The 24,851-nt window shown below is 44.7% G+C and overlaps 1 protein-coding gene across 1 annotated transcript in view; it reads right to left on the minus strand.

Moving 5' to 3' along the window:
• Positions 1-8,196: 8,196 nt before the first annotated feature.
• EEF1A2 (eukaryotic translation elongation factor 1 alpha 2) overlaps positions 8,197-24,851 on the minus strand; it is a 31,953-nt gene continuing 15,298 nt past the window's right edge. Inside the window, exons 4-8 of the mRNA XM_035122625.2 lie at positions 23,081-23,377; positions 14,895-15,045; positions 11,984-12,240; positions 10,459-10,693; positions 8,197-8,557 (exon numbers count right to left, since the gene is read on the minus strand). Coding sequence (XP_034978516.1) covers positions 8,430-8,557; positions 10,459-10,693; positions 11,984-12,240; positions 14,895-15,045; positions 23,081-23,377 — 1,068 coding nt within the window. The 3' untranslated portion in view covers positions 8,197-8,429. The remainder of the gene's footprint in view (positions 8,558-10,458; positions 10,694-11,983; positions 12,241-14,894; positions 15,046-23,080; positions 23,378-24,851) is intronic.

A 24,851-nucleotide genomic window follows, 5' to 3' on the forward strand; every position in this document is an offset into this window, starting at 1 on the left:
AGTGAGGTGTCGCCATTGTGAATAATGCCCAGCTTTATCTCTCAGCTCCGTCTGAATCAGGAGAGGCAATTGAGGCGTTGACTGGTGCTTGAAGGCAATGAGGGAATGGGTGCGGGCCATTGAATTGAACCGGAATCCTGAAAAGACATGTTGCAAGTTCTCAAGCCTGAGAGATGGGGTGGCACCCTGTTCAGGACAGAGCTGTGGGATGTGATCCATAAGAGGCCATCAAGTACAACATTTCTTGTAATGCTAGAGAACACATGTGGAGGAATGTTTGGTCCAGTCAGCCAAAACTTCCTGTCCCTCCTGGCTGGAGCATCCTTCCTTTGCATGTGACTAAAGGTAGGTGTGTCCTTACCTGCCCAGGTAACAAAAGGACGAGTCACACAGCACTCTCTCTCTCTCTTTGACTTCCTTCGTCATTTGACCAGCTTTTAGCTGGCAGAAGCACTGGGATTATTCCCCCATATGGGGCAGATCCACATGTACATATTTGTAGCTAAATCTGCCTTCAGGAATCCAACTTTGAACTGATGTGAGTAAACTTCTTTTATCATCTTAGAATAAGATTGTGGCGTCTTTATTCTTTTTAAGATGGATTCAAGGGAACTTACCAGGAATGTACAATTCAATCTGAGACAGATTTTTGATTTGGATTAATTGAATAATTATTGGTGGAGGATAGTGGATGTTTTTTCAGAATAGAATAGTTGAGGATGATGATAAAATGTGTTAGAATGATTTAAGATATAAAATGAAAATTGCTTAATGGAGATTTTAAAATGGACCCAGTGGGGGTGGGGGAATTGAGAAAGTCAACAATGTTAAGTAAAAAATGTAAGAACTGTTACGTTTTTCTTTTTCATGTTCTATTTTTGTCCCATGTCTTTTGTGACTTTATTTTTGTGAATATTGGAAAATGAATAAAAATGATTTGGGGGGGGGAAGAATCTCAACAGGTGCTAATGAGGTGCCCCCCAAAAAACTGCCCCAAGGATCTGCCAGTTGGTCATGAGTCCGACATCTTCTCGCTCTTGCGAGCAATCTTTAACCTAGCGTAGTGCAGTCTTTGTTAGCCTGATGACCTCTCGATGTTTTGAACTACAACTCCCATGAGCACCACCTGGCACAGCTGGAGAGGGTGCCAGGTCGATGAAGGTGGCGTGTTGGCAGTTCTCAAGTTCCTATTTACACCCACAAGGTGGCACGAGTGTTACGACACCCAACAGCTACAAGGGCACTGAGATGGGGGGGGGAAACACACATCTGTGCACCTACATTGCACAGCACCGAGTAGATTAACACGTTCTGCCAACCTGTGTAGATGTGATCATAATCGTCTCCTGCCCACTTCATCGTAAGAACACAACGGCATTCAAAGTGTGCGTCACCACCATTAAAGCCCGGAACATCAAGACTCAGTTATTGCAATGCACGCACCCCAGAATGCCAGAAGAAGCCAAGACACGTATTTTGCAACAGCCTGGAGACGGCCAATTAGGTAGCACCTCACCCCACTCAGATGAGCACATGGCTGGCTTGCCACAAGGAATAGCCCCCGTGTGGCTGACATTTCAGGAGACAGTTTTGTGCAGAATTTATCGTGCTCTTCTATTCCCAGGATTACGGGAGTTGCATTCTGGTCAAGGGGCTTGGGATTATTTCAAATGCCCCCTCTACACTTCCCAGGATTCCTTGGGAAGGAAACCACAACCGCTATGCCCTTTTCTTCAATAAAGTTTAAGAGAAATGCTTTGGTTTCCGCCCCTTGGGATTACTCCTCTCTCTCTCTCCTTTGCTCTGAAAACACATTGTTAATTACTGCAGATATTGATTCCAACAGCGCATCTGTGGCTTGAAAGCCTTGTGGGCACATAAAAGGATGGTTTGGTTATCCTTTCATATTTTTAGTATAAAAACTGTTAAAAATTACGCCGGGAAGGGGGTTTCGTTTTTGCTCGAGTGTTAATTGCAAAAAGATGCCCAAATGAAGCTAACAGATCAGAGCTAGGCTCTTGTGTAAGACAGAAAGTGGGTAGGAATTATAGTCAGAATGGATTTTTGGTGGTTATCTAGTCTAAATCACTGCTTAATGCAACCTGCAGCTATAATGCAAGACCTGCAGCCACAGCATCTCGGACAGAGAGCCAGTCTGTTTTAATGCCTCCAACCTGAAGTGCTTGCTGGGTGATGCAGAAATGCCACACTATCTGCACCACTGCATACCAGCAGAACCAATTTTGGGTTCCCATCAGTGCACTGATTTGCACCATGGCAACTTCCTTACCCCCTCTCCCTCCAGATAAGCAAGTGGCCCACTTTACGGGAGACTAACACGGCAGTTCTGCCCCCACCTGTGTCCATCAAACAACCCCATCCCAAGGCAGTCTGTTCTCCTACCACCAGAAAGTTCCTTTATGTTTGACCCAAATCTGCTTCTGTTAACAGTTCCCCCTGCCCCGGTCTTTCCCCTCTAACCCAGTGTTTATAATAATAATAATAAAATAATAATAATAATAATAATAATAATAATAATAATAATAATATATTATTTATACCATGCCCATCTGGCTGGGTTCCCCCAGCCACTCTGGGCAGCTTCCAACAAAATTAAATAATCCTTCATTTAATGACCAGCTATATGTTGATTTTTGTTTTATTATTTATTTATCTGTTTTACATCTGATGGCTCCCAACAAAATATTTAAAGCACAATAAAATCTGAAACATTAAAAACTTCCCTGTACAGGGCTGCTTTCAGATGTCTGTACAGGGAAGTTTTTAATGTTTGAGGTTTTATTGTGCTTTAAATATTTTGTTGGGAGCCATCCAGAGCAGCTGGGGACATCCAGTCCGGTAGGTAAAGGTAAAGGGGCCCCTGACCATCAGGTCCAGTCGTGTCCGACTCTGGGGTTGCGGCACTCATCTCGCTCTATAGGCCGAGGGAGCCGGCGTTTGTCCGCAGACAGCTTCCAGGTCATGTGGCCAGCATGACAAAGCTGCTTCTGGCGCACCAGAGCAGCGCACGGAAACACAGTTTACCTTCCCGCCAGAGTGGTACCTATTTATCTACTTGCATTTTTTACATGCTTTCGAACTGCTAGGTTGGCAGGAGCTGGGACCGAGCAACGGGAGCTCACCCCGTTGCAGGGATTCGAACCGCCGACCTTCTGATCAGCAAGCCCTAGACTCTGTGGTTTAACCCACAGCGCCACCTGGGTCCCTTCAGTCCGGTAGGTGGCATATAAATAATAAAACGAAAATCAACATATAGATGGTCATTAAATGAAGGATTATTAAAGAAGCCAGAGATATTGGGGAAAGGGATGAAAGTCCTAAAATACTGCTTTGAAATTAATATGATAATAATAATAATAATAATAAAATAATAATAATAATAATAATATTTATACCCCGCCCATCTGGCCAGGTTCTCCCAGCCACTCTGGGCGGCTTCCAACAAAATATTAAAATACAGAAATCCATCAAACATTAAAAGCTTCCCTAAACAGGGCTGCCTTGAGATGCCTTCTAAAGGTCTGCTTATTGTTGTTCTTTGACCTCTGGTGGGAGGGCATTCCGCAGGGTGGGTGCCACTACCGAGAAGGCCCTCTGCCTGGTTCCCTGTAACTTGGCTTCTCGTAGCGAGGGAACTGCCAGAAGGCCCTCGGCGCTGGACCTCAGTGTCCGGGCAGGTATACTGGACCGAGGCCGTTTAGGGCTTGAAAGGTCAGCACCAACACTGTGAATTGTGCTCGGAAACGTACTGGGAGCCAATGTAGGTCTTTCAGGACCGGTGTTATGTGGTCTCGGCGGCCGCTCCCAGTCACTAGTCTAGCTGCCGCATTCTGGATTAGTTGCAGTTTCTGGGTCACCTTCAAAGGTAGCCCCATGTAGAGCGCAGTGCAGTAGTCCAAGCGAGATATAACTAGAGCATGCACCACTCTGGCGAGACAGTCCACGGGCAGGTAGGGACTCAGCCTGCATACCAGATGGAGCTGATAAACAGCTGCCCTGGACACAGAATTGACCTGTGCCTCCATGGACAGCTGTGAGTCCAAAATGACTCCCAGGCTGCACCCCTGGTCCTTCAGGGGCACAATTACCCCATTCAGGACCAGGGAGCCCCCCACACCTGCCTGCCTCCTGTCCCCCACAAACAGTACTTCTGTCTTGTCAGGATTCAACCTCAATCTGTTAACCGCCATCCAACCTCCAACCGCCTCCAGGCATTCACATAGGACCTTCATCGCTTTCACTGGTTCTGATTTGAAAGAGAGGTAGAGCTGGGTATCATCCGCATACTGATGAACACCCATCCCAAACCCCCTGATGATCTCTCCCAGCGGCTGCATGTAGATGTTAAAAAGCATGGGGGAGAGGACAGAACCCTGAGGCACCCCACAAGTGAGAGCCCAGGGGTCTGAACACTCCTCCCCCCCCCACTTTCTGAACACGGCCCAGGAGGTTTCCCAACCTTTGGTCTTCAGCTGTTTTCGGACTACAATTCCCATCATCCATGACCACTGGCCTCGCTAGCTAGGGATGATGGGAGTTGTAGTCCAAAAACAGCCAGAGACTCAGAGTTGGGAAACACTGCCATGGCGCCCACAGGGTCTCCCCTCCCGCCTTCCAATATTAGGCTGGAAAGTACCAGGGGCTCTGTTCCAGAACTCCATTCCAGCACTTTTTTCTAGAAAAATAGCACTGGAAAGAACCATTGTATTGCAGCCAAAAGAACTGGCTGGTGTGTGTGTGTGTGTGTGTGTGTGTGTGTGTGTGTGTGTGAGAGAGAGAGAGAGAGAGAGAGAGAGAGAGAGAGAGAGAGAGAGAGAGAGAGAGAGAGAGAGAGAGAGAGAGAGACCTGCAGACCCCAAAGGGTTTTAACCCATAGCTCAGCTACTAGCATGCTAAGATTAATTGATTGATTGATTGCACCCCCCACCAAAAGGTCTCACCCTGGTCCTCCTCTTCCAATACAGTTGATTCCTCTTTTGCCTCCACCTGGTAACGTGAAGGTAAAGGACCCCAGGACGGTTAAATGCAGTCAAAGGCGACTATGGGATTGCGGCGCTCATCTCGCTTTCAGGCCAAAGGGAGCTGGCATTTGTCCAGACAGCTTTCCAGGTCATGTGGCTGTTAGGACAAAACCGCTTCTGGCACAACAGAACACCGTGACGGAAACCAGAGCGCACAGAAATGCCGTTTACCTTCCATCCACAGCAGTACCTATTTATCTACTTGCGCTGGCGTGCTTTCGAACTGATAGGTGGGCAGGAGCTGGGACAGAGCATATGAAAGTTAAACAGGCTTCTAAGCATCTTATTTCCAACATCTTTTAAGACCCAGGTGGCAATTTTTGCTGGAGGAGATGCTTGGGAAGTTGCCTAGCAACTGCACGTGCTCCCTCCCTCCCTCTCAAAACATCCCTCATGTAAATATTTTTGGGCCCTGCTGGTCTAACCAAGCTGTAAAATCATCCCGAGGCCAATGTAGCAAAATACCAAACAAACAAACAGGGTTCGTCCAGTTGAACAGTCAGATCCTTTGGGGTTTGAGGCAGGTGGGAACCTGTGTCTCTCATTCTGATGTTCCATATTTTGGGGCGGGGATGGAATTGCAGAATCGTAGAATTGGAAGGGACCCCAAGAATCATCTAGTAACTAGTTCAACCCCCAGCAATGCAGAAATATGCAGCTGTCCCAGATGGGGATCGAAACTGATACCTTAGAATAGAATAGAATCATAGAGTTGGAAGAGACCACAAGGGCCATCCATTCCAACCCCCTGCCAAGCAGGAAACACCATCAAAGCATTTTTGACATATGCCTGTCAAGCCTCTGCTTAAAGACCGCCAAACAAGGAGACTCCACCACACTCCTTGGCAGCAAATTCCACTGCCAAACAGCTCTTACTGTCAGGAAGTTCTTCCTAATGTTTAGGTGGAATCTTCTTTCTTGAAGTTTGAATCCATTGCTCCGTGTCCGCTTCTCTGGAGCAGCAGAAAACAACCTTTCTCCCTCCTCTATATGACATCCTTTTATATATTTGAACATGGCTATCATATCACCCCTTAACCTTCTCTTCTCCAAGCTAAACATGCCCAGCTCCCTAAACATGCCGTTCCTCATAAGGCATCATTTCCAGGCCTTTGACCATTTTGGTTGCCCTCTTCTGGACACGTTCCAGCTCGTCAGTATCCTTCTTGAACTGTGGTGCCCAGAACTGGACACAGTACTCCAGGTGAGGTCTGACCAGAGCAGAATACAGTGGTACTATTACTTCCCTTGATCTAGATGCTATACTCCTATTGATGCAGCCCAGAATTGCATTGGCTTTTTTAGCTGCTGCATCACACTGCTGACTCATGTCAAGTTTGTGGTCTACCAAGACTCCTAGATCCTTTTCACATGTACTGCTCTCAAGCCAGGTGTCTCCCATCCTGTATTTGTGCCTTTCATTTTTTTTGCCCAAGTGTAGTACCCTGTTTCTCATATTTTAAGACATACCCATAAAATAAGCCATAGCAGGATTTTTAAGCATTCAAGGAATATAAGCCATACCCCGAAAATAAGACATAGTGATAGGCGCAGCAGCAATGCCGGCCGCAGCAGGAGGAGGAGGAAAAAAATAAGACATCCCTTGAAAATAAGCCATAGTGTGTTTTTTTGAGGAAAAAATAAATATAAGACATGTCTTATAATATGAGAAACACGGTACCTTACATTTCTCCTTGTTAAAATTCATCTTGTTTGCTTTGGCCCAGTTGTCTAATCTGTTAAGGTCATTTTGAAGTGTGATCCTGTCCTCTGGGGTATTAGCCACCGCTCCCAATTTGGTGTCGTCTGCAAACTTGCTCAGGATGCCTCAAGCCCATCATCCAAGTCATTGATAAAGATGTTGAATAAGACTGGGCCCAAGACAGAACCCTGTGGCACCCCACTAGTCACTACTCTCCAGGATGAGGAGGAGCCATTGATGAGCACCCTTTGGGTTCGGTCACCTTGATGTTATCAGCACCATGCTCAAGCAGGAGAGGTACCCCTTGGCCTCTCATAGCCAACCATGGCTCTAGCTAGCCATGTTGTTTAAAAGCCATTGCGCACCAAATGCTTTTAGTGACGCTTTTGCTGCCAGCTTTCAGGCGAGGTGTAAAGATGGCACAAACCAGAAAGGACCATTTGCAATCAAATGTATTAGAATCTTAGAACTGTAGAGCTGGAAGGGACCCCGAGAGTCATCTAGCCCAACCCCTTGCAATGCACGAGTCTTTCTGCCCAACGTGGGTCTCGAACCCATGCCCCCAAGTCTCATGCTCTACCAACTGCTCAGAATAATATTGCCAACAGGAAGATGGAAATGGGACATGTTCAATAAATAGGGAAGCTTTTAATGTTTGATGGATGTCTGTATTTTAATATTTTGTTGGAAGCTGCCCAGAGTGGCTGGGGGAACCCGGCCAGATGGACGGGGTATAAATTATATTATTATTATTATTATTATTATTATTATTATTATTATTATTAACGCCATAACATCCATGGCAGCGTTTGAATGACGCTTGTGTAAATCAAATATTAATAAATAAGGAAAAATGGTATGATATGTTATAAGAAAGTATTAGAAAATATATTCAGAGTAAGGTAGTATGTACATTCAATATTGTAAATGTGGCATACATCGGGAAATCTATTTTAACATAGTTTAGTTTACTTGATTCTATTTTGGTTTATTTTTGTTTAGTTAGAAAATATAAGGAAAGGGGACATATAAGTTTAAAGTAATATTTAACAGTAAAATTAACGTTGTTATTATTATTATTATCATCATCATCATCACCACCACCACTATTACCTTTTCTTTGTATGGGTATTTAAGATTGTGTATGATATGCATGGATTTCAATAAAGGAAAAAGGAAAAGAAAAAAGGGGGAGAAAATTATTATTATTATTATTAATAATAATAATAAATTATTTATACCCCACCCATCTGGCTGGGTTTCAGCAGCCACTGTGGGTGGCTTCCAACAGAAAATTTAATTAAAATAATCTGTTAAACATCAAAAGCTTCCCTAAACAGGGCTGCCTTCAGATGTCTTCTATGACATCTGACCGGCGCGAATACGAACAGCGAATACGGACGAGCAGGTTGCCCCAACCGGCCGGCGGCGCCCACAAACGACACCCCCACGTTTCCGCTGTGGATGTTGTACCAGTTTTATTGGTAAAATTTGAACACAAAGCCTCACGGACGCCGGGACATGCTTTTCCTTTTAAAGAATTTCCACTGGACTTTAATGGTGAGCATCCAGTCGTTGACATACAGACTCTTACAAGCGGATGTGCACGCATGCCCCTCGGGGAGAAGGTGGCGGCATTCCGGCTGCGGGGGTGGTTTCTGCGCGAGGCACTGGGCACCTACGATTCATTTGCCAGCCTTCTGGGCCTTCTGGGCCGATTTGGTGACCTTGCCGGCGCCGCCGCTCTTCTTCTCCACGTTCTTGATGACGCCCACGGCCACGGTCTGCCGCATGTCGCGCACGGCAAAGCGCCCTGCATGGAGCACACGAAGGGTCGAGAGTGAGAGGCTGGGCGGAGGAGGAGGGCACTTCCTGCCAATGCCAGAGAGCCTATGGCGCTCTACTGCCCTCTAGTGGCAAAATGCGGCCGTGCAGATCTCGTTATTATTACTATTGTTGCTGCCGCCGCCGCCGTTATATATTTATTTCCCCCGCAACAGGGTCATCTCAAGGCGGGTGTACAGATAACAGCTAAAAAACATGGGGGAGGGGAACAATCGTTAAAAAAATGATTAAGCACTGATAGTATCAAAACTATCAAAAAGGAAAATTGAAAAAAAGGATAACATGCTAAAATTATTTGGTTGAAATATATGTAAGGGTGGGTGGTGAGACATCAGGACAGTGAGGCAGGAATTCAACTTTTTAATTTGTAGTAAATTTAAATTCATTTGATGTTAAATTCGCTAAAAAATGGAAAGCAGTAAAAATTAATTGGCAAAAATTTAAGACAGATAGGTAAAGGTAAAAGGTAAAGGAACCCTGGGTGGTTAAGTCCAGTTAAAGGCGACTACGGGGTTGCGGCACTCATGCCGCTTTCAGGACGAGGGAGCAAGTGTTTGTCCGCAGACAGCTTTTTCCGGGTCATGTGGCCAGCATGACTAAATCACTTCTGGGCAATGGAACACCGTGACAGAAACCAGAGTGCACAGAAACACTGTTTACCTTCCCGCTGCAGCGGTACCTATTTATCTACTTGCACAGGGATGTTTTCAAACTGCTAGGTTGGCAGGAGCTGGGACAGTGCAATGGGAGCTCAGGCTGTTGTGGGGATTCAAACCGCCAACCTTTTGATCCAGGAAGACCAAGAGGCTCGGTGGTTTAGACCACAGCACCGCTTGTGCCCCTTTTCTATTACTATTGCTGTTGCTGCTGTTATATATTTATTTCCCCCACCCACCCAGCAACAGGGTCTCAAGATAAAAATAATAACAGCTAAAAACGGGGGGGGGGGGGGAACGACAATAAATGATTAAGCATTGATAGTATCAAAACTATCGAAAAGGAAAATTGGAAAAAAGGATAACATGCTAAAATATGTTATTGAGCAGCAAATAAGGATGGTATTGAGACATCAGGATAGTGGGGAGGGAATTCAGCTTTTAAATTTGTATTAAATTTGAACCCATTTGATGTTAAAATCGCTAAAAAATGAAAAGCAATAAAATTAAAATGTAAGATACAATCAAAACGATCTATCTATGTAAATACATTAAAACCATGCAAATCATAGAATTGTGGAGTTGGAAGGGACCCCGGGGGTCATCTAGTCCAACCCCCTGCATTGCAGGAATCTTTTGCCCAACGTGGGGCTTGAACCCACAACCCTGCAATTAAGTATCTCATGATCTAGCAACTGAGCCATCTCTGTATTTCGTATATTTGTGTTTTGATGTTTTGAATGTTTGCTCTAAGCCACTCTGGGCACAGCTCATTGTGGGAAAGTTACAGCTACTTTAAAAAGGAGCTTGCTGTGATCAAGGAAGGGGAAACCCTTTCCCAAATTGCCCTACACTGCTCTTTAAAACATCCTACCTTCAGAGATCTCAAAGGCAGCATGGATACGCTTCCGAAGAACTTTCGAACAGCCCAATGCTGCGCTTTGAAGCCCCAATAATCCGTGCTTCGAAGCGCAGCACTACCCAATGTCACAGTGACATCAGGTGATTGGCAGGTGGACGAGCCATTCAGCTGTCAAATCTGCCGCACTAGAGGTAGGGCAATTAAGATATGGGCCATAGAAGGTTCCCCCCGCTCCTAGGTCTATCTTACATCAGAGTTTCTGGGCATCTAGCCATTTAGTTTGAAATGGCCCTCCCGTCACCCATCTTGGCAGGCATCTGCAAAAGATACAAGGAAAGGTTAAGTTCTCACCCAGGGGTGGGTACTGGGAGAAGCTCTCCACACACATGGGCTTGCCCGGGATCATCTCCACAATTGCGGCATCCCCCGATTTCAAGGATTTTGGGTTGTCCTCCAGCTTCTTGCCGGAACGCCGGTCGATCTTCTCCTTCAGCTCGGCAAATTTGCAAGCGATGTGGGCAGTGTGGCAGTCAATGACAGGGGAATATCCAGCGCTGATCTGGCCGGGGTGGTTCAAGATGATCACCTAAGCCGTGCACAGAACGAGACAAGGTCTCAGGCCGGAACAAATTTGGGAAGGGCATGGCATGACCAGGACAACATTCTGGCTTTCCTAGCTGGGCAATGATGCTCCCTTGTGGAAGGCTGTTGAAAAGACAGCTGCTTCTAGCTACAGCATTCTGGAAAATGGGCTCCTGCAGGCTGGCAGTATTTTGCCATGATTTCAAGTCATGGGTCTGAGAGAGGGTTCCCCAAGAAAACCAGCAGTTTACTTCTGAATCGGAACAAATGCCAATCTGCAGAAAACCCAGTTGCTGTTTGTTCCATTTCATCAGCAAACAGCAGGTTTTCTGGACAAAAGCGGTGGGTCAAAAAAACGACGACCTTGAACCTGTGGCTTGAAATCACGAGACAAAAGTGCAGATGGGAGAAGCCATACTTTTGCACAATTAAAGCGGATGAAATCGCTCTGTCACCCTACTGGGGAAAATCCACCCTAAGAGAGAAATGAACTTCTTGCTGTTAGGAAAGTGACAGGGAGATGTACTGAACGAACAACTGGAAAGCATAAAAATACCCTGGAATACTCTCCAGTTTGGCTAATGCTAGAAACTAGGGCAGGAGTAATCAGTGTGGTGGTTTCCAAATGTTGCTGAACTACAACTCCCATCATCCTTCAGCAATGGGCATGCTGGCGAAGGCCAGGGCACTGGCCCTCCTCTCCACTTGGGAAGGTTTTACCTTTGCATTATTGCTTTCTTTTTCGTCTGAATCTGCTTTCAAGTGATAAGCCAAATAAATCTAAATAGCTACGTGCCTTGCAAAACATCCACGAAGGGGCATACTGAAGAGACAATTTACTTTTCTGTGGGATATGTTATAAATTTAATGAGCAACAGCCTGGCATTCTTTGTAAGGAGGAAAACAAGGGTGCTCAGTGACCCTTCCATCAAATGTCTCTGAATGCGCGCCTACTGATTTGTCGTCCGCCCTACAGACTAATCAGGAGACAAATTATAACCTAGCACTGGAGCTAAACAACTTGGTCTTATGCTTTCACTGGGCTTCACTCCTAGCCCAGCTAAGTAGGCGCAGGATTGGGCCTTTAGCAATTTAACCGCACCAAGCAAACTATTAAAAGCTGGCGTCCCACAACGCGACTTCTGCAGAATAAAATCTCAGGGCTCTTGGTTAATGCTACGTCTTCATCAAGGGTCACCGGCAGGACAGAGGTCTGTCTCACGCATTCGGACGCAGAAGTCGTGATACGACGGCAAAAGCTTTCAAAATGGCTGCCGCCTCGCTTTCTGCTGACCTGAGAAGTGAACTGGGCCGCCTCCTGAGGTGGGTCGGATTTGCTGTCGCCGCAGACGTTGCCACGGCGGATGTCCTTGACGGACACGTTCTTGACGTTGAAGCCAACGTTGTCCCCTGGCAGCGCCTCGCTCAGGGCCTCGTGGTGCATCTCGACCGACTTCACCTCTGTGGTGATGTTGACGGGGGCGAAGGTGACCACCATGCCGGGTCTCAGGATCCCCGTCTCCACACGCCCCACGGGGACGGTCCCGATTCCTGCAGAGGGGAAAAGAGGGCAGCGGGGAACATGCAATAAAACACAATCCTCGAGACCATAGGTAGGTAGGCAAACTAAGGCCCGGGGGTCGGATCCAGCCAAATCGCCTTCTCAATCTGGCCCACGGACGGTCCGGGAACCAGTGTGTTTTTACACGAGTAGAATGTGTGCTTTTCTTTAAAATGCATCTCTGGGTTATTTGTGTGGCATAGGAATTCATTCGCTCCCCCCCCCAAAAAAAAATATAGTCTGCCCCCCCACAAGGTCTGAGGGACAGTGGACTGGCCCCCTGCTGAAAAAGATTGCTGACCCCTGGCTTAAAGCATATACAAACAGGTTTATCCCATATGTGGGTTGACCTAGTGACTGCAGTTAGCAGTCCGGGAAGTTCGCAGGACGAAAGGAAGATGGAAAAGAGATAGAGTGGCAGCATGCGAGACTCTCGGCAGCCACGTCAACACCATGCATTTAAGGCGCTATGACTCTACATCGCTATGGCTTCCTCCCAAGGGATTCTGGGAGCTGTCCTTTGTTACGGGTGCCGAGAGTCGTCAGGAAACCCCCTGGCGGTTTCACAAAGCTACAATTCCCAGGGTGCTCTGGAAACTGTAGTTCTGAAAGGGGAGCAGGGCGTCTCCTAACAACTGTCAACATCCTCAACAAACTACAGCTCCCAGAATCCTTTGGGGAAAGTCGTGACTGTTGAAAGTGTTATCATAGCAGTTTAAATGAGTGGTGTGGACGTGACTGAAGAGGAAGGGCAAGAGTTTAGCACTGGATATAACATCGGACAACTTAAAAACACACCTTTTGGGAAAGCATGGGAAACTGCAGGCCCGATGTCAATTCTGTTAATTTCAGCTGCGTATAACTGACAGCACACGACTCCGCAGCCCCTTTCATGGAAAGCCTGGAAATGTTTTATATTCTGGTTTGCATTTTGGTGATTTCATGATTGTTAAGGAACTGTCCCATCGGCTGCCGCCGTTTAATGCTGCTAACTGCTTTTTGAATGGCTGTTTTTAAATTTTGTCTTTTTTACGTTGTAGTTTATCCATTATAAGCCAATTTGGTGGAGGGGAGAGAATATACGGCATACCTTCCTAAGGTGGGCTGCAACCAACCAATCAATGCACTCCAGCATTAAAATGACATTTACGTATATATAGCAGTAAAATGGGTGTACTCTGCACCCTAAAAATAATTAAGCGGCACATAAATGCCTTAAATAAATTAAAAACTATTTAATTGAACATTGCAGCAACTCTACCAATGCCAGGAGGTTTTGCAAGCAACAGGTTTTTCGAAGGGACTGCATTATTATTATTTGCGAAATGTATCTTCAAGTGTGACATCATCTGAAGGAGCTTGTGAGTGACTTCGACAAATGAACTTAGAAATGCAAAGTGTTGAGACAAGGACAATAGAGACTTTAAAAAAGACTGGGAACCGTTTATGATGTATCTACAGAAATATTTTAAAGAAGTGGAATCATTAGCAGGGTTTGAGTAAACACAATTAAGAAATCAAGTATAGAAGTTAAGATGTAATAACTGGAAAATAACAAAGTGCAAGATGTAATTTGGAAAAAACATGCTTTATAAAAAAAGATAACATAAGAAAATTGATTGGAAGAAATTTAAAGTTTTTTAGAGAAGAATTGTAAGATTAGCAGTATTTAGCTAAAGATTTGGAAGTAAAAGGAGGTCGTAGAAGAGTGTTAGTTAAGTTTATTATGTATTAAGATTTAGTTAAGTGTTATTGTTGTATTGAATTTTAAGATTTAATTAGAATAGAATTGTATTTTGAGATAAGTATAAGAGATTTATAGTATTGATAAGTTATTAAGAGTATTAATAGGTTTAGATTATTATTAAAAAGATTGGAATCAAGATCTGGAAAGTACTAAGGAAGTAATATAAAGATACGTAGTTGGGAGGGAATGGAGGAAGTCGATAAAGATACGTGATATAAGATTGATTTGATTTTTGTTGTTGTTGTAATGTTGGTATTTTGTTATGTTGTACAGTAAATGTTTTGTGTTTCCTTTGTTCTGTTCTTCTGTTGTGTTTTCGCAAGTGTGTGTGTGTGTGTGATAAGAACATAAGAAAATTTAAGTTAAAGATTACAGAATTAAGGTAGAATAGTAATTTTTAAAAAGCAAGAAAAGCAAATATTTAAAGAGCCAGAAGAGGAGGTTGAGGAAAGTCGGGGGGGGGAGGAGAGATTGGGGTTTTTATGTTTTTTGTGATAATGGTGATTGTGTTGAATATAAAATTGTAAAACTTAATAAAAAATATTTTAAAAAAGAAATGCAAAGTGTTGGACAGTAGAATAGAGAAGTGTCTTTGTATTCATGTCCCTCGTTCCCCATCCTCTAGCATGTTCATTGCTGCCGTTTCAAACCAGCTTCCGCAATCTCGAGGATGAGAAACTGACTTCTTGCCAAAACCGAACAGTTGGGGCAACTTCAGGCAACAGGCACAATGGCTGCATACCTTGTGATCTACAATGCACCCAGGTAAATGCCAGCGTTGGCAATCAAATCCTCTTCTCTTCCTGTTGCTTAGACTACAAAAGCGGATTACTGCCTAGAAATCCACTTAGCCGAGCGAGGGCACCTGTCTACCTGCCAGGAAAGCTCCAGACTCACCTCCGATCTTGTAGACATCTTGAAGGGGCAGGCGCAGAGGCTTATCTGTGGGGCGGGTGGGGGGCAGGATGGTATCCAGAGCTTCCAGCAGCGACACTCCACTGGCATTCCCTTCCTTGCGCTCCACTTTCCAGCCTTTGAACCAAGGCATCTGCAAAACAAAATGGAGGGAGTGTGGATCCAGTGGGCCGTGAGGAAGGACCAGCCATATAAATCTCTCCCTCGTCACAAGGGCAGGAACTGAAGGGTACAATCCTTCCTTTGCTTCCCAGAGCAATCTGAGATTAATAATAATGATAATGATAATAATAATGATAATAATAATAATAATAATAAATCATAATAATACTAATTTATTTATACCCCGCCCAGCTGGCTGGGTTTCCCCAGCCACTCTGGGCGGCTCCCAACAGAATATTAAAAACACAATACAGCATCAAACCTTAAAAACTTCCCTAAACAGGGCAGCGCTCATATGTCTTTTAAAGGTAAAATAGTTGCTTATTGCCTTGACATCTGACAGGAGGGTGTTCCATAGGGCAGGTGCCACCACTGAGAAGGCCCTCTGCCTGGTTCCCTGCAACCTCACTTCTCGCAGGGAAGGATCCGCCAGAAGGCCCTCGGAGCTGGACCTCAGTGTCCGGGATGGACAATGGGGGTGGAGACGCTCCTTCAGGTATTAGCAGATGTTGATCAGCCATTATCACTGACCCTATGTCTAAAATCCCTGGTAGAGGACAAGGATCCAGAGATCAAGCTAAGGGTGGCCAAATTCTGTGCGACTGCCAAAAAACTTAGGGAACATGCTATGCTACCATAATGACTAAGGCCTTAAATGACAATTGTAGGTTATATTTTAGTGATTACGATTCAAGTTATATATTTTTAACTGCTGCTATATCTGTATTATCCCTGTTATACCCAATTGCAAATTCAAATGTATCCCTATCGTGTTTTATTATTTCCCTGATATTGTATGTGAGCTGGAACTGGTCTGTGACCGAAATTACCATATTTTTCCGTGCATAAGACTAGGGAGTTTTTAAATAAAAAAATTAGGTTTAAAATTGGGGCTCATCTTATACACGGGTAGTGCTGAGGGCTGTTCTATTAATTTGGAGTCCCCGAAAATTGGGGGCGTCTTATACACAGAAAAATTCAGTAATAAATTCATTCATTCATTCCCTGACCCTTGATCACACTGGCTGGGGCTAATGGGAACTAGATCTCCACAACACTTTAAATATCCTGCTAAAAACATTTTCGTTTAAGCCAGCCACCCCAGACATATAATTCTGACATCTTTTTAAATATGTGTTTCATAACAGTTTTTTTAAAAAACTGCTGCTTTTGTTTCAAAAACCCTTTAGGCGAGCCTTCCTTTCAACACCCGATTTCAGCAGTAATTTTAATGCACGTTTTATATTTTAGCTTCACGAGTTTTGAAGAGGCTGGGCACAGAGCTCCTGGTTCTCGAGACCTTTGGGCCTTTTCGGTTGAGAAAGCATCTGCTGCTACGTTCCCACTTCAAGCGGGCGATGAAAAGAAGAGTTCCATCTCGCCGGGCGTCCAGTTTCCCATAGCAACCTACCAGATGTGTCTGCAAAACCCAAAAGTAGGGCAGGACAGAAACAGCCTGCCTTCCATCGTCTGCCTCCAGCAACTGGTATTAAGATACACTGCACCTCCCCCTGGAGGTTCTGTTTACCTACCCCGAAATTTAAATGTACATCCATTTTAGCAAATCCCCTAACAAATTCAGCAATTGCAAGTGTGCGAGAGAGACAGTATCTCACTGATTTTCTCCATCTTTAAAGGTGGCTTCATCCCCTCCTGCATTTTCCTAGCCACCAAGACTTGCATTCAAGCCATGTCCTGTATTCCCGAAGCATGAGCCCAGCTGTGCAAAACTGTCAAGAGGATTCACAGAAACTAATCTCCGCCAACACACCAATGCTGACTTGCTGAATTTAAAGGTGGTCACATGACAGGCTCAGAGGGGTCACCTGACTTAGTTACGACATTAAGGAAGAAGCCCCAGCCCAGCCAGGAGAAAGGAAGGGAATATAAAGAGATCTGGAGGGCAAGCGGTAGAAAGAGAAGAAGAAAGAACAGGACCTGCACCTTTCTGAAAAAAATGCTATTCAAGAAAACAGAGTGTGTCTGTCTGAGCAGCGAAAGATACCACCATACAGGCAGAATTCAGTACCGAAATCACTTTTGCAAGTTACACATCACAAAACCTGAACACTTTGACCTGCGTAGGTTATGTATATAAAGCCAATTTGCATGTGTCACCTTATTATGTATAATTTCTTCTGCACCCCATTTGCTTCACTCTCACTTTCCCACCAGCTTCTGAGGCAAACTGCAAGCAAAATTCAAGTTTATCCCTGCGGTCGTGAGGGCCTGAAGGTTGCATTGTTAAAACACCGAAAGGAGACGTACTTGAGCCACTGGGTTTTACATCTAACTCCAAATTCTCCACTTGTTCACGGGACTGTGGAATCGCAGGAAATATACCCTCTTAGACCAATTCTACAGCCTGTGTTTGAAGTGAGAGGAACGCTCTCAGATGCAACACCCCGAGGAACAGATTTTCAGTGGTGATGCAAGGAATCCTCCCTATTTGCTACTGAGGACTAAGCCGAACGACCGCAAGTCCCGGGTTCAAATCTCTTGAATTCATTAAGCAGCAAGACACTAACTTCTTTAATCTCAGCCTTTAGTTTGTAATAATTCACCCGTTATAGTGGTCTGCCTTACAAGGTTGTTGTTGAAAGCTGCTGAGATTATATATGTGAACTGCTTTGAGCACATAGGAAAAGCTCTAAAGACCACCAAGTATAATAATCTCTCATAGAAATTTAAGTAACCAAGCAATTCTCTGTTTATTTGCTCTTATAACCTACCTTTCCTCAAAAGAGTTGAACACAGGCTACATGCGCCGCTGCCGCCCCCAATTTTTACCCTCGACACCCCTGGAAGTTTAGTTAGGGTGAAATACTTGGGGTGTGACCCAAGGTCAGCCAGTAAACTTCATGGCTGGCTAAGGATTTGAACCCAGATCTACCCAGTCCTAGGCCACAGCCACACCATACATACATAATTTTATTTGTATGCTGCCTTTCCAAAGTTCAAACCACGCTCAAGGCAGCTTACAACATAAAGAAGACACATAAACACAATGTAACAAAAGCAGCCATAAGCAATATATAAAACATCAAAAAAATGCACAACCAAACTGAACAATTTCTACATAAATCATAAGATCTAAAACAAAGATACAAAAAGTTTGTATCGATAACAGCAACAACCCCATCAACAAAAGTCCCTAAACGATACCCCAGCACCAAACATTTACAGCAATATCATTCTACTCTTAAAGTCCTGGCTCGCCCCCAAAGAATTATGGGGAATGCAGTTTGTCCAGGGTACTGAGTGTTGTAAGGAGACACCTATTCTCCTATTCCCACAAAGGCTGTCTAGCTAGTTAGCGCCATTATCCGAAAAGACCGCCTCCTTCCTTTTAAAGACGGGTGTGAAAATCAGTGGAGGGGACACTCTTGGTACTGCCACTGCCTTCTGATGTTTTTGGGGAGGTGACAGTCCAGCAGAGGTCACACTCTCAGGACCGCAATCCCTCAAAGACCACCTGACCCCATATGAACCAACCCAGACCCCGATATTATCATCTGAGGCCCTTCTTCGTGTGCCCCCTCCACAAGCGGTCCGAAGGGTGGCAACACAAGAACAGGGCCTTTTCTGTGGTGGCTCCCCGTTTCTGGAATGCTCTCCCCAAGGAGGCTCGCCTGGCGCCTTCATTACGTATCTTTAGGCCTTTAACTATCTGTGTGGCCATTTAGAAACAGGCAGGATGCTTTCAATGTACAGTGGTACCTCTACTTACGAATAACTCTACTTACGAATTTTTCTACTTACGAATGGAGCTCCGTCCGCCATCCTGAATGCGGTTTAGATAGGATTTTTTCTACTTATGAATTTTTAGATAGGGTTGCTTCGACTTACGAATTTTTTCTCCCAATGCATTCCTATGGGATTCGACTTACAATTTTTTTCGACTTACAAATGTGTGTTCGGAACGCATTAAATTCGTAAGTAGAGGTACCACTGTATTTCTTTTTCCTCTCGGTTTTAATATAGCTTTTTTTGTAAGTGGAGAGTTGTCTGTGTGGCTATGCACTTTAGGACCCACCCTATTCTCCTGAAGGTGATCTGTTTTGATCAACGTATTTTTAAGTTGCTGGGACCCTCGCAGGCAAGGGGAAGTTTAAAAATGTAATTATTAAATCTCGGCAAGCCCGGAGACTCACAAATGTTGGAGAAACTTAAAACCGTGAGAAGCTGTGGAGTTACAAACTGATGCAGGAACAAGAGCAGGACAGAGTGATCACTTTGTTGGCCAGACAAAGCCCCAGTTCATACTTTTCAAAATCCACCCCCCCCCAAATACAGAGCATCTCACCGCTATATCCACATGACACTCCAGTCCTCACATGCCTGTTCTTTCTCTCAAAAGTGAGGAAAGGAATTTCTTCCCAGGAATTGGACATTGATGTGGATGCCTCAGCATAATACAGTGGTACCTCGGTTATCGAGAGTCTCGGAAGCTGGGCGTTTCAGTTTTCGAATGCCAAAAACCCAGAAGTAAATGCTTCCGTTTTTGAACACGCCTCATAAGTTGAACAGCTTCCGCTGCATTCCCTCCCTCCCACCCCCATTTCTCCATTGACTCTGCAGGCTGCCCTTTCCGCCTCGGTTGTCAAACGGTTCAAAGTCGAGCAGTCTTCCAGAACGGATTGTGTTTGACGACAACCAAGGAACCACTTTACTTTTACCTGCCCCATGGAACGGCAGTGATGGGTCAACTGTAGGGGTGGACGTTATATATCCATTTCGGTTTCTCTCAATTTCCCACTCTGTATTTGAGCTCCCCACATTTCTGCATCCTCACAAAATATTTGTCAGGTTTTTGTGCGCATTCCTCCTCCTAACACATCTGCTTCTGCTGCATCGAAAAGTTCTGGGAAGTGCGATTTTTTTTAACAAAAAACAAAAACCAGATTGTAAGGGGGCTCAGCTTCCAATCACAGGCCCAGCAACGCCCCACAAGGCACAGATTTGAAGCAACGTACTACTGCCCTGTCTCGCTTGACCTCCATATTTAGGAAGTATAAATTCCAAAATGACGTCGCCCTGTTTTCCCCAAACCTATTTTTAATTAGATTGTTTAGTGTCATCTCCCCAGCACTGGCAGCTGGCGGCGTTCAGCTGTCTGGGATTTGGGTACGCCGATTAAAATAATTGGCTAAAAAAGCTTTTAACAGGCGGTGGCGGCGAACGATTACTTGTTTGCAGAGTGCTACATGATCGGTGCTGGGCCTGCCCTCACAACAACTTTGTGAACTTGGCCACCCTTATTCCCATTTTACAGACATTGTGACTGAGGCCGAGGGGCACAGCTGAACAGCAGCTTCTTCTGCTCCCAGATACAACCCGGAATGAAGGCTGTGTGATCATCAGAATAATAATCTTTCACATCATGCTGTACAGCAGTGGAATTTGCTGCCAAGGAGCATAGCTGCCAAGTTTTCCCTTTTCTCGCGAGGAAGCCTATTCAGCATAAGGGAATTTCCCTTTAAAAAAGGGAGAACTTGGCAGCTATGCCAAGGAGTGTGGTGGAGTCTCCTTCTTTGGAGGTCTTTAAGCAGAGGCTTGACAGGCATATGTCAAGAATGCTTTGATGGTGTTTCCTGCTTGGCAGGGGGTTGGACTGGATGGCCCTTGTGGTCTCTTCCAACTCTATGATTCTATGATTCATAGTATTTAAGTAACTATTTAAGCCTCCTTTAGTGGAGCAAGGGGCTCTCCGAAGCTCGGATTAATGCACTAGTTTTACTGGTATGCAAACTGCTCTGGTAGCATTTTCCAGCAGAACAGCAGGATATAAATGCTTTGAATCAATTACAAAAAACTTTAGTAGTAGAACAGGCTAGGCCAGACACCCTTTATCTTGTTAAGAACTAGGCCTTAGTCATCCCAAAAAGAAATTATACAACTCACTGTGTAAAGGTGTACAAGAATTTTGGAATAAAATATACGAAAAATTGAAAAGCATGCTAAAAATAACATTTGAAAAAACACCCGAATTGTTTCTGTTAAGATTCCCGAAAGTATGCCCAAGGATAGGAAAAAATATATTATTGTATGGAGGGGTGGCAGCTCGGACGCTCATCGCTCAGAAATGGAAAGGGGAAGGGGTACCAGCGGTAGAGGATTGGCAAATTAAAATGGTAGAATATATGAATTTGGCTAAAATGACAGCAGCAATAAGAAATATTCCTAAACAAAAAGTTCAAAACGAATGGAAATTAGTGGATTATTTTAAAAAAGAAGGTATAAGAACAGATTTGGTGATTTGCTAAACTTAAATAATGTATGAAGAGAGAAATCTAACAGATGTAGGAAGATGAAACACCTGTGCCAGGTGGTTTAAATAATAAAAATGGAGAAAACAAGTCAAGGGAGTAAAAGAGGGGTAAGCGATAAGTCGACAATCGGAAGCATTTTAATTTTAATTTAATTCTTTTCTTTTTGTTTTTCTTTGTTCCTCTTTTTTGGTTTGTATATTTAGTATGATTTTTCTTTTTTGGATCTGGGAATAATTGTGTTGAGATTTTTGGGTTTTGTTATATTTATGTTATGTCAATTATATTTTGGTATCCTTATCTTTGGTTATTTATGTTATGTTTATGTTATATTATTGTATGTGGTGTAATGTTTTAATAATCTGAATAAAGAACTTTTTTTAAAAAAAAAGAAGAAAAAGAAATTCTACAACTCACAACTCCAGCACTGACAGCCAGTGGTGCCCCCAAACTAATGTTTTCCAAACTTCTTAGCCTCAGGGAAGCCTTTGTGCATTGATTGGACCAATAAAGAACAACTGAAAGATGGCGGCAGAATCTCAAGGATTACAGGACATGCTTGATTCACGCTCATATTGAGTAACAACCAGGTTTGCTGGGTCTGGTTGTCACCCTGCATAAACGGAGAGCTCATCCACTTTCGCCGGGCCCATATTTTGATCGTATTGTGGACAAATTAATTCCCACGGACCCAAGAGTGTCGTGGCTCTGCTTTGCAAAAATCCAACTGAAGCTCAGCTAAGCAAAATCTGTCATCGGATCCCATCCAGGCAATTGTTAAGATCCGATTCAGCCAGGAAAGTCATGTTTTCGCAAGGCACAGCCCCACGGGACAGGACAGGTTCTCTCCATAGGCTCAGCTTTTGAAATTCACAAGGCGCATTTTGCACCTGGCTATCGGCCACTTGCGACCAAGTGAAGATGCCCAGGGGCCAGGATGGTGTCTGACGTCTCCACCATCTGGAGGTGCATCCCTGGGGATCATTGGACGATGATTGTTTTCACGCACCTGCAACACATCCTGTATAATTCTATCTGTTACGTTTTATCTGCACAATCAGAACGAATTTCAGGAACCAAAAAGTCGCATTGAAAAACAAGACTTTAAGAGACATTTGGCCCAACAATGGCAACTAGGCAGTTTCGTTTTGGCAACTGTAACCCTGGTTTAAGGAGCCACTTGGCACCTACTGTAGCTTATATATATACATATCAGAAACGCAGATATATATATATAAGCTAAGGTAGGTGCCAAATTGCTCCTTAAACCAGGGTTACAGTCGCCAAAACGAAACGCCTACGGTAGTTTACTGTACTGAGTTCTGAGTGAAACTTAATTGGATACCACCCTCAGAACAAACCCTTTCGCTGTCAGCAGGTAGGGCCAACCATTGGACTAGCAAGCCATCCTGTAGAATTCTATCCGTGATATTTTATCTGCCCAAGGAGAACGGATTTCAGGAAGCAGGAAGCTGTGTTGAAAAATACAACTTTCCAGTAGCCAAAATGGCAACTAACCCTGGTTTAAGGAGCCATTCGGCATCTAGCTTTCGAGTTTCTAACACTGCCTAGGCTCCACCTGGCCTGCCATAAGGCTCCCTCTTCAAACCAACCCTACTCATATTCGCAACTCGACTTCTCGGTCCCCGGGAGATGACGATGGAGGAGCTTTGGCCGGACCCGACTGGAGCTGCAAACCTCCTGTGAGGGAGCTTAGCACACCCACCAGAGACTTACGTTGGGAGACGGCTCCAGCATGTTATCACCATGCCAGCCAGAGATGGGCACGAAGGGAACGGTCGCTGGGTTGTAGCCGATCTTCTTGATGTAGGCGCTGACTTCCTTGACGATCTCATCGTAGCGCTTCTCGCTGTACGGTGGCTCCGTGGAGTCCATCTTGTTTATGCCCACGATGAGCTGCTTGACGCCCAGGGTGTACGCCAGGAGGGCGTGCTCACGGGTCTGGCCGTTTTTGGAGATGCCGGCTTCGAACTCGCCTACCCCAGCAGCCACAATCAAGACGGCACAGTCAGCCTGCAGGGAAACAAGGCACAGACTCGCTTAGGAGCTGCTTGCAAAGATGCACCCACAGCTCAAGCGCTCCTAATGCCACGTCTGCCGTTTTGGTACCGTCATTTTCGCATGACGGTTTGCAAAACGTTACAGGAGAATTTCCCCCATTCAGTTTCTCTCCATTTCTCATTTCTTTCCCCCAATCTTAAGTTCCACATCAGCTTGCAATTTCTTTAAGAAGTCCTCGGGAAACTTTTATCAGCGTTTTGTAAAATAAGATTTAAAAATACCGTAGTACCAAGCATTTTAGTGCAAACGTCTCCCAATATGCACATTTTTTGCCAAGCAATATACAGTGGTACCTTGGTTTTCGAACGCTGACAAACATTTCGGTTTCTGAACGCCGTAAACCCAGAAGTAAATGCTTTGGTTTTTTAACTCGCCTCGAAAGCCAAAAGGGCCACGTGGCTTCCGTATTGAGTTTTCCATATTTATTGAGGCTTCCATACTGAGTTTTTGAACGTTTCGGAACTCGAACGGTGTTCCAGAACAGATTACGTTTGAAAACCAAGGTAACCACTGTATTGCATTTTTAAGTACATTTCCCATTTCTGAGCACTGTACAGGCAGTGACCAATTTGCACCGATTTGTGTGTAACTGACGCACAACCCGTACTCGGGGCCCCTTTTGGAAGAAAGCAGAGCTGGGCCAGAACGAGGTGGGTTTTTTGCACTCTGCCGAAATGTGTGGGAGCCAGGAACAGAACCCCAGGGCATAAGGGTCGCCACCTGTACATAAAAACTATCCATAAAAAATGGAACAATAAAACATTAAAAATTCATCACAAAACCAAACTAAAGGCCTTAAGACGCCTGCTGGAATAAGAATGTCTTTGTCATTTGCTGGAAGTTCAACAAGGAGGGGGCCTGCCTAATCTCAGGTGGGAGGGAGTTCCACAAGCCGCAGCTCACTATACTGAATGCATAGCCAAGTTAATATACAGTGGTACCTCGACTTACGAAGGCATTCTTCGTAAGTCGAATTCTTTGGTTGCCGAAGCGTCTGTTTTGCGTCTGCGCGAAGTGCGATTTTGCACTTCTGCGCAGGCGCAGAATGCATGCGCGGCAAAAAGACTTCCGGGTTTGCCGACTTTGGAAGTCGAAACCTTCGGAAGTCGAGTCATTCGGATGTCGAGGTACCACTGTACTATTTAATAAAGCAGATGGGGCGGGGAGAGCCACTTGGAGGAAAAGGTGGAATATAACCGCAAAAAGTAAATAAAGCATGTGTCTTGGGATAGCCAACATCCCACATCACCCCCCCCCCGAGATTTCCTAAACAAAACAGGTACACATTGGGCTCCTAATATCCCATCTTCCCTTCCAATATTGTAACGCAACAAAGTTCTACGAACTGTTGGCTCGACACCTGAAAACTGATAGTGCCATCTGCTCCTATAAATAGTTGATGGTTCCTTTAGGGAGTTTGTCCTTT

This window comes from Zootoca vivipara, chromosome 7, assembly GCF_963506605.1.
Source record: "Zootoca vivipara chromosome 7, rZooViv1.1, whole genome shotgun sequence".
Lineage (NCBI taxonomy): Eukaryota > Metazoa > Chordata > Lepidosauria > Squamata > Lacertidae > Zootoca > Zootoca vivipara.